General features: G+C 30.4%; 1 protein-coding gene across 1 annotated transcript; it reads right to left on the bottom strand.

Moving 5' to 3' along the window:
- Positions 1 to 4,803: 4,803 nt before the first annotated feature.
- Positions 4,804 to 6,958, bottom strand: LOC107792895 (expansin-A10-like). Its single transcript, XM_016615152.2, has 3 exons — positions 6,709 to 6,958; positions 5,975 to 6,293; positions 4,804 to 5,301 (listed from the first exon to the last, which is right to left on the bottom strand). The coding sequence occupies exons 1-3, from the start codon at positions 6,875 to 6,877 to the stop codon at positions 4,998 to 5,000; spliced, it is 792 nt and encodes a 263-aa protein (XP_016470638.1). The 5' UTR covers positions 6,878 to 6,958; the 3' UTR covers positions 4,804 to 4,997.
- Between the last annotated feature and the right edge of the window lie 3,785 nt (positions 6,959 to 10,743).

Raw genomic sequence — 10,743 nt, 5'->3', positions numbered from 1 at the left:
CAATTTTCTTCTCTTGGTTTGGGATTATTCTCTGTAGAAAATATCACTAATATTTCACCAGTTTATTAAAAATAAGTAAGATTATAATAGAAAGAAAAGTTAGGCAATGATACAACCACACCAAATTGGTTGTTATTTAAACTTAGGTCTTTTTATTGTTACGTAACAACGGATTTGACAATACGATACAATAAAATTTAAGTAATAGTCAAAATAAAGATTGTATGTGTAGTTACAATACAATACAATGGATAACAACCATCCAAACAAGAGGAAATTGACCAGCTCCTTTCTTTTACGTCTAATTACAAATGTCCCGATTGATGTTTAATCTTTGCTGAACTTTTTGGACAAATTGTACTAAAAATTACTCAATTGCTGTTAACTTTCCCTTTCATAACTTTTATCTATATCTATATCTATCTATCTATCTATCTATCTATTTATCTATCTAGCTATCTATATCTATACTATATTAAAAACATGAAACTCCTTAGCGAAATGTCGTTCGCCTTTTTTACCCTTTAAAATTAGATTTGACAATAGATAAAATCGTAATTTAAATCAACTTCCTAATATTTAGGATTTTCAAATCAACTTAAATTGATACTTAGCCTAATATCTAGGACTACAATGTATAACAAGTTCATTAATTTAGATTCTCTCTTCGTAAGCAATATAACAAATCCTTTAAAGCTTCAAATCCACACCAAGTTAGGAAGCCACAAAACCTTACCAATTTTGGTACGAAGTAATATTACAAAAGTGTACTTAATAATAATAATAATAATAATAATAATAATAATAATAATAATAATAATAATATTATTATTATTATTATTATTATTATTATTATTATTATTATTATTATTATTATTATTATTATTATTATTAGACACGAAATAACAATACACGAAGCAATCTGATTGTAATCTCACAATTGATATGTAGCTTTATATTCAATGCGTGTTCCTAAAAACTACGAAAATTATAAAAGTATACTTATTTTACAAATTTTCTCCACAACAATGAGCCAAGAATATTCAAAGCATGCATGATCGTGTAAAGAACAATCAAATTACATTTTTACTCACTCAAATTTAAAAACAAAAAAATATTTGTTAGAAGTTAAAATGATGAACCAGATATATGACATAAAATATATGGCTACATGATTAATTGTGCCGAGACGAGAATAAAACTGATATACATAAAATACACCATAAAGTGAAAAGATATCACAATGATATCAATTCCAATCGACAAAAGAAATATGCTTACTGTAACCGAACTAAAAAAGCCAAAAAAAAAAAAAAATTTCATTACATGAAAGAATTGTTTTAACTTCTTATAGAGGTTCACGCGACGATCATTATCCTCATTTATCTAAGACCGCGAGCTAACAAATTTTTTAGTTTTAGTACTGGATCGAGACAGTAAAAATAGAGATGTAACACAAACATATCTTTCTGATAATTTATTGTGCTATTTATAAAATATTTTTTCTCACTTATAGGGTACACATACAAGGGTACGCGCGCAACAATATTGAAGTTCAATATTTGCAAATGCAGATGGTCAAACTTCAACTTGCAAATAACAATTTCAGTATTTGCAAGTGAAGTCATCGCCAAACAGGACCAAACTTCCCCTATGTTTAATGACTTTACTAGTCACTAGTTGGTATTCCCTCCGTTTCAAAAAGATTAACATTATTTCCTTATTAGTTCGTTTAAAAAAGATTGACATCTTTCAATATTTCCTTAATTGGAAGCATTTATAGGCTATAGCCATACAAATGCTATGACAAGTTTAAGACCACAAGTTTCAAAAGTTTTACAATCACACAAATGCTCTGACTTATTTAAGATCACATATATCAAAAGTCTTTCTTTTATTAAAGTTTATGCCAAGTTAAACTAGAACAATCTTTTTTAAACCGACGGAGTATTACTTAAGATTTTCGCTTGTTCGGGGAAAAAACATTACTTGAATTTTTCCTTTTCAATTTCTGAAGCCGCGTTTGATTACTAAAGAAGAGATTGTTTAACATTTTCTGCATATTTGAGTAAACATAGCACTGTTATAAGTGGAGGATAAGAAACAACCTTAGCACCAAGAAAATAGAAAATGCTGAGTAGGACCAGATTTTAAACAGCATATTTACAATCTAGCTATTTTTCACCCTACTATGATCTTTCTTAAAGTAAAATACTGCGACTCGGGAACTAACCAAAAGGTAAAACTAATAAATGTTAGAATCGGGTAATCTCAAAACTTCCAAAACGCATATCTGATTGGTGTTGGAAAAGTGCTATTAGGTCGGGTTTAACCATAAGGGGTGCTAATTAGCCCGTTAATCTATTAGCTAGCCCTTCTCCTAAAATTCTACTTATATGATATAAATACAATATTACGGAGTGCTAATGCACGCTTTTCCATTAGGCAATGACGGCGGGTTTATGAATAGAATTCTCTTTATCTTCTAGAAGATATTTAGGCTATTTTCGCTTTGTAGGTTTTACCGGTCGATAATACAGGCCGTGATAGTAATGGATCTGCTTCTGCAAAGAGAAACTTGTAGGTCTCCTAAATTGATATTTACTTTGAGACACTACGGTTTGTTTCTAAAACCATTTCATATTTTCACATCAATCTATATAAATATATAAAGCTGGGCATAGTTGAGGTGATGTGGCACCTCTCTATGACCAGCATTCATATTTTTCTTTTATCTTTTTTTTGTTGATATTTTTCCTCTCATCTGGTCCAAAATTCTCTTTTTGCCGTCGACAAAATTTACATATTCCCACTACTTTCAGCAATTGATGTGGTCTTTATTTGTCTTAATAATCAGTTGAAACCTCTATTAATTAAAATATCATTCCCACTATGTTTCAGCAATTGAGAGGCATTTATTTACCTTAAAGTTTAATAACAATGCTAGATTTATAAGTTATATATATCGGAACTCTATTTAGAACGTCAAAAGCATAAAGTGCTAATCTCATTATAATTTCAAAGACTGTCTTTTGTTCAATATTCTTTGTTTTCACTCCTTTTGATTTTTAATCTGTTTTTTATTTATTCCTCCTTTGCACCCCTTTTTGGATTTCACACACCGTTAAATATGACAAGAGCAAGTTCTCCACTTATCCCCCTTCTCTCTCTTTTAATATAATATATTCTATCTTTAATTTAATATTTTTCCTTTGAATGCTATATCGAATCATGATTCATGTTGGCAATTTTTAGTTAGTTAGAATGTCTATTATCATTATTATGGATGTCTTTTATTTTTGATGATTTTCTTGAGCTTTTAATGATAGCCGTATCGTATAGAATCATAAGAATCATTTGCGGGCATCAATATGTATGGTGGGCAAACAAATGTGAATGGCAAGAAATTTACAGGTAGAGGTTTCAAGTATTTTTCTTTGAGTTCTTTCTTTCATGTGATGTATAACTAGGGATAGAAGTATCTCGAGTTGAGAATTTCAGTATATTAATGTGCAATGAGTTTATGTTAAACTTGAATAAAATATTCAATGTGTTTGTAGGAATATCATTTGGGTTGCATACAAATGGATTGTATTTGCAAGAATGAGAGGGGAGTTCACGTAAAGAGTGATTCTTCGGAATCAAAATATGATGTTTTATGATAAAGAACAAAAATATAACAAAAGCTAAAAAACTACTTATATATAAATATTCATAATAATTTTAGAACTTCTTTGATAATAGTCAAAAACAAGTACTTATAGATTTTGTGTCTATTCTAAAATCGCAAACTCTTTAATTTGATCGAGGGAGAGATACATGCTTTTTTTGTTGTGCATTTGAAGTATTCTTTTCTAAGGTTTCCAATTTTTATTATTAGGAGTTTGCATGTTCCTTTTGTAGATTATCTTTTTGAAGAAAAAAACCCAAAAAACTATTCTTCCCTTTATTTTACTTATGGTATTAGTTTATTTGGTTTATTTTACTGAAAAAATATTTATTTTATTATAATTTACTATAATGTTTGAAGTTTTTCTTTTCAATTGAGCATTATTGTTTGATAATACTTTCAAAATTATATTCTGTTGCTTCTGCGTCATACATATAAACTTGTATTTGTTAATTATGGTTAGGATTATTGTGTTTATTGTCTTTTAAATTTACTTTAAAGGTGTTTCAGGTATTTTTCTTGCTTCTGTATTATTAATAGAAACTTATATAGTTATACTCCTATTTATTCATCATGCTTGGGATTATTCTTTCTATAATCTACAATGAAGAATGTTATACTTGAGAGTTGGGATATTGAGTGCATTTAATTTTTTTCTGTGAGTTCTTTAGCTTTTTCTGAGCTTTTCAAAGTTGTTTTGTTTATGGGTCAAAATCATGAGAAACTTTTAAAGTGATTGTCTATGTGTAATTACAAGAGGTATTTACTTTGAAATTCTTTGTAAAACCTCCTAATCACTATAACCATATGTAATTTCTACAATTTCTTACACATCTGGTGGTTTGTTTTGCTTTTTTGGTCCTCAATATGAGCTAAATAGTGTTGATATGCTTAAGGTATTAAATTTGCGAAAAATAGAATATGATTTTAATTTTGAGTTAGCATATCATTACATATGAGTGAGTGTGATAATTAAATTTTACAAGATATAGAATTCTATCATTGTAGAAAAAAAAGGATAGAATAGTTAGATTGCACATGATTTTTATAGATAAGAAGGAAACACAAGTATTTTCATGTTTCTTCTTTCTTTACATCTATAAATTTATAATACCATTTAACAAATTTATAGATATTTTTTAAGACAAATTTACTAGTTAAAATATATAACATAAACATGTTTCTACATTCATTCTTGCCAGGTGCTGTCTTTAGACCTAGCATTATATATTTGCGACACTAATGAACAGGGCATAGACACTTCCGACCGTTCCACTTTCTTTTTAAAAGCACTGCACTGGCTCAGGATCAAAACGTGTAACTTATTTTAGAATTGACCTCCTTCAAAAGTTTGACCAAATTGCCAATTGGCTGGAACAACGTTGTAGCTAGTAATTGTCTTGCCATCACTTGCTGTTACTTTGAAAGAAAGGCTTTGGCCATTAAGGTAAGAGTGACTCTGCCAATTTTGACCCCAATTTCTTGACATGTTTTGCCACCCTGTTCTTGATCCTTTTATGGCCACTGATCGGATGTCTCCAGCACCTCCAACGTTGGTTATCAATACAAGATTAAAGTAGGAATGGCCATTAATGGTGAACCTCATTCCTCCTTTCTTCATGCAAGGCACCCTGCCATATATCATAAAAAAATCTCCTTTAGACATGGGCGAATGTAGCATTGCAGAACCCATATTTTGGAATATAAATTTATAGTTAAAAATTTATTACAATTGCAACAAATAATATATATCAACTCATAATTTTAAAATTACAATAAATTAAATCTTAAAAATTGAACTCATCAAACTTAAAACCCAGATCTAGAGTATATCATTGTCTTTATGTGAGTTTCACAAAGTGTTACAAGTCAAAGATGAAAGAGGAGGAAGGTAGTATGTATGAAATTCGGTATAATCATAGTCAAATTATGAAGGTTATGTTTTAGGGGTAAACTTCATGTATAGTCAGTCACAAAGCTCTAATCACTATAATAGTAAAGTCAAAAAAACATATTTTTTTCGTATTAAATTAAATGAATGATGTGTGAATTACTCAAAAGACACAAAAGATCGGAATATCAAATTTTTGGTGCTGAGATATAACACGTAATTGCCATGTCAGCGCAGCAATGGAGCCACCAATCCCCTTCTTTGGAAAATTGTATTAGTGTATATATAGCTAGGAGAGAATTCTTTTAAGTGTATATACATTAATTAAAGAAATCACCACCATTTCATACTTAAATTAAGTGCGTACGGAGTCAAATTAAACACCATTACATAAATTGTGACGGAAATAGTACCTTCTATAAAGGACAGGGACAATGCCAGCTCTATATAGAGCAATTTTCAAGAAAGCAGGTTCAGCCAAATCAAAGTGTTGAAGAGGGGGATTGCACCAGCCACCATTATTATTAGCCAGTGCATAATTTGGCGGGCAAAAATTGGTGGCTGTGACAGTGATAATACCAGCTAGACACCATCGATGGTCTGCATTTGCATTGCACTTGAGCTCATAGCAAGAACCACAACTCAACCCACTGTTAAAGAGTGCAGTACTCAAGGCTGCAGTGTTTGTACCATAACCTTGGCTATACAAGTTGCCATATCCACATGCTCCACCTGAAAAAATTATGTTCCAAACAAGATAAAATCTTGAGTACATGAAGTAAAAGTAACACCACATATAATGGGTCATATGGCTCGAACTCTATATCTATACATAAATAATTATAATATATAAAAGAAGGCGCAATTACGGTGCACTATGCTTCCGCTATGCACGGGTTCAAAGGTTTTTATAAGAGACTATTTCTGCAACTTGAATCTGTGACCTCTTGGTCACACATCGGCAACTTTTACTGTTGCTCCAAAATTCCCCTTCAAACTTTGTACACTTATATGGAGAAAAGATTTCGAAATGTACACAATCATATAACCCAGTATAAAGCAATGACCCAATGACTCTAGATTCTGAATTCAGCTTCTCTGCTCTTACGCCAAGATTTTAAGCAATAAAAATCGTGTAAATACATACCCATTGTACCGGAAGCATCAGCACCACCATAGAATGTTGCATGGGCGTTGTTCCAACCACTATACCCTCCATTGTGAGAGTATCCACAAGAGTGTTGCAAACATATTGCAAGAGAAAGGAAGAAAAGAAATGGCAAATGATGATATTGCTTTTGGTCATTAATAGCCATTTCGTTAGTGATGTACTTATTGATTATATTGAGTACTGTTTTATGGTTGGGAGTTGAGACTTTTGCTGAGGAGGTGAAGCTAATGCATGGCTATTTATAGAAATATAGAGTGAGATTTTGAGTATACAATATGGTCCCTCCTCTACAGGACCCCTCCCCCTTGTGTGTTGGTCCCCCATCAAAAAGTTTTGAAAGAAATTTCTTTTAGGTTATTTATGATTTTAATTGTATGAAGGATATATAAAAGCGAACGGTTATCACGTTTGAACCGGCCAAGAACCTAACCAAGTGATTGAATTTAATTCAGAAAATGCATAACAAAAGCATACAATTATGTTTTCTTTTAATTTTTGAAGAATTAACCTAAATACTGCCAATCAACCACTTAAATTAAATTTGAACAACGAATATATATAAATAAGTATATATATAATCAATGTATAATGTAAACAGTGAATCCGATCGATTATTTGTGTATAAATTCCTTCACCTCTTTTTCTTCATGACAATGTTTTCATTATAATTAACTAGTAAATTAATCCACGTTTCGCGCGGTTGTTTCGGGAAGAACTCAAATGACTTTAAGAAAATAATTTCTTTTTGTGAGTTTTGTTGAAAAAATAAAATATCGTGAGAAATAGTAACTTACATTCTTATATAAATAAATCAGGTATACTAATATCATACCAATGATAATTTAGCCAAGTAGAGCAATGAAAGAAAAAGCACAAATATATTTGCTTTTAAATCCTTTTTGAATGAGAATTTACGGTAGAATCCAAATAAAACTATTCTCCCATCACACAATATCACTATTCAATACTTCTAAGTTACTATCAAATCTGGAAATTCTAATTTTACACTTATTTCCTGAATATAACAACAACAAAATCGATTGATTGGATAGAAAATAAAGAAAAATGGTCAACTAGCAAAACAAAAAAGGGAAAATCAAAAGTTTAATGAGAGGAAAGAAAAGTAGAGTTTCTATTAATATTACATCTCGTTTAATAGTCAATTTAATTTGAATATTTTAATCATCAATATCACTATTCAATACTTCTAAGTTACTATCAAATCTGGAAATTCTAATTTTACACTTATTTCCTGAATATAACAACAACAAAATCGATTGATTGGATAGAAAATAAAGAAAAATGGTCAACTAGCGAAACAAAAAAGGGAAAATCAAAAGTTTAATGAGAGGAAAGAAAAGTAGAGTTTCTATTAATATTACATCTCGTTTAATAGTCAATTTAATTTGAATATTTTAATCATCAATTTTCTCTAAAAAATTTCTCCAGGTAAAAAGGGTTAGATTTCGATTAGAGTTTTCTATTAATATTTTACTTTAGTTCTTTTAATTCTAGGATAATATAAGGCAAAGGAAATTATCTTCTACTAATTTTAGAATTGTATTAACCGTTGCTAGAAACTTTACAATTCTTATAGGATTATTCTTACTATATTGCACTGTAGCAGATATACTTAGTTGAATTTCTCAAATAGTAATTCCATTATATATATTTTTATAAATAAATTTATATGCTTTCGAGTAAATGGTTTTTAGGTGGATATTTTGTTTTTATTTGATTTTATTTCTTTTATTTCTTTTATTTGAAATTCAATTTTTATACATGTAATATAAGATCTATAAAAGAAAAACGAAGTTAATCAAAGTAGAAAAATGAATTAATCAAAGTAGGAAAAAATATAAAAACAAACAATGCCAAATTTGCGTGTTCAAAGATAGAATTGAACTATAAAAAATTCATGTTGTAATTTTGATTTTCTTTATTTTATTTGAAATCTAATTTTTATACACGTGATATAAGATGTGATTTTGTTATCCCAAATTCATAAAATGTTTTTAAGGAAAAAAAAATTAATCAAAGTAGAAAAGAATAAAAGAACAAACAATGCCAAATTTCCGTGTTAAGACAGAATCGAACAAAAAAAAATTCATGTTGTAGTTTTTAATTTCACTCTTCTATAATCTTTTGTTCTTTATTACACCCCAAAAAGTTAAAATTTTATCACAATATTGTGATACCTATTAATATTTGAGATGCGTCTACACAGCCTTTAGCTTCTTATCCGCTAAAGTTTTATTACCGGAAGGTTTCTCCGACATTGACTCTTCTCAGACTTTTGCCTATCTTAAGGGCTTTGGATTTTACAGAGAGATTAGAAAAAACACATTCTATGAAAATGGAAACATAGAAGGAAGAGTGAGGGATTTGTGGAAAAGAAATCAATAGAGTAATAACGAGGAAAAAGAAAACGGAGGAAAAGTAAGGAAGAGACAGGGATTTGAGAAAAGAAATTAATGTAGTAATATGGGGATGAAGAAAACGGAAGAAAGAGAGATTAAATGGGATTTGATGAATAGAAATAAATGGAGTGATAATGAGGATAAAGATGTATTTTTGGCAGTTTTTTTAACAGAAAATAAGAAAAGTTCAAAATTATGAGAAAGAAGATAAATTGTCATACCGGTTAAAGAGGCATACCACATCATCTTTTTTATTCTCAGCTTTATATTTATAGTTTATAATATAGATATAAATATAGTTTTGCCTCATTGTTCAACTGCTATTAAAGTTATACCAATTCTGTCTTCCCACAAGATAAGCCAAGAGGACCCGCACGTGCTACGACTTGTGAAATTGTCCTTATTCTTCTTTGACGACCAACAAGAATGTCAATAAAGAAAATATAAACTCATGAAGTTAAAAATAAATATCTTAAGCTTTTATTTTTCTTTTAAATTGTCACGACCTAAAATCCATTAAAGATCGTGATAGCGCCGGACACCGCGGTCAGGCAAGCCAAAAATAAATACTTAATTTGGTTCTCATTTTTTTAGTATTTCTGAAAAAAATATTAAAGACACTGCTCGCGGATCATACTTGCGACACGGTCAAATATAAATTATCAATAAATCATAACTCTTTCTTGATTCTTTTCAAAATAAAGACAATTCAACTTGAAACTTTTAAATCCTTAAAATCCTTGACTTAGTTCCATTTCATATAATTAACAAATATAATCAAATAACGGTGTCCACAAAGCATGGTGTAAGCCTAAAACTATCCGGACATAAACAGGAATAGTAGCTACGTACGGACTCTCGTCACTTCGTGCGTACGTAGCCCTCACAAATAACAACACATATTAATTAAGTTCACCTATGGGGTAAATTTCCACTTACAAGATTAGAAAAGAGACTTACCTCGCTCCGAAGTTCCATCACCGGCTCCCAAGCCCTTCTAATAACTCAAACTGATGCCCAACGCTCCAAAACTAGTCAATAAATGTGCAAATTCATAAATACACACTCTAATACTTATTATAATCCAATTTATAACAATTCTTAACTCCGCTTGAAAAGTCGATAAAATCACCCTCGGGCCCACGTGCCTGGATTCTGAAAATTTTCAAAGATAAACCTTACCCATATCACCACAAACTCAAATATATAATTTATTCCAAGTTCCACGTCCAATTTCGTGGTCAAAATCCAAAAATAAAATTTTTAGGTTTTCTACCAAAAACTCCACAATTTCTATCAATTTTCATGCTTAAATCCTCACAGAATCCATGTATTTAACTTATAATAAGTGGGAATCACTTACCTTGCGATACTTGATGAAAATCTCCCCTTAAGCTCTCCAAAATCGCCCCAACCAGATGAAAAATAAGAGAAAATTAGCCAAATCCCGATTTTAAAAGAATCCTTCTGCCCAGACGACTTTCGCATCTGTGGTCCACTAGCTGCTTCTGCGGCTCCGCACTTGCGGACATCCCCCATCGCAGGTGCGACTTTCCATCAAGCCCAGCCAAGTCCACTTCTGCGGACAAAA

Source organism: Nicotiana tabacum, chromosome 2, assembly GCF_000715075.1.
Source record: "Nicotiana tabacum cultivar K326 chromosome 2, ASM71507v2, whole genome shotgun sequence".
NCBI lineage: Eukaryota > Viridiplantae > Streptophyta > Magnoliopsida > Solanales > Solanaceae > Nicotiana > Nicotiana tabacum.
This window is presented reverse-complemented; position numbering and strand designations above follow the sequence as displayed.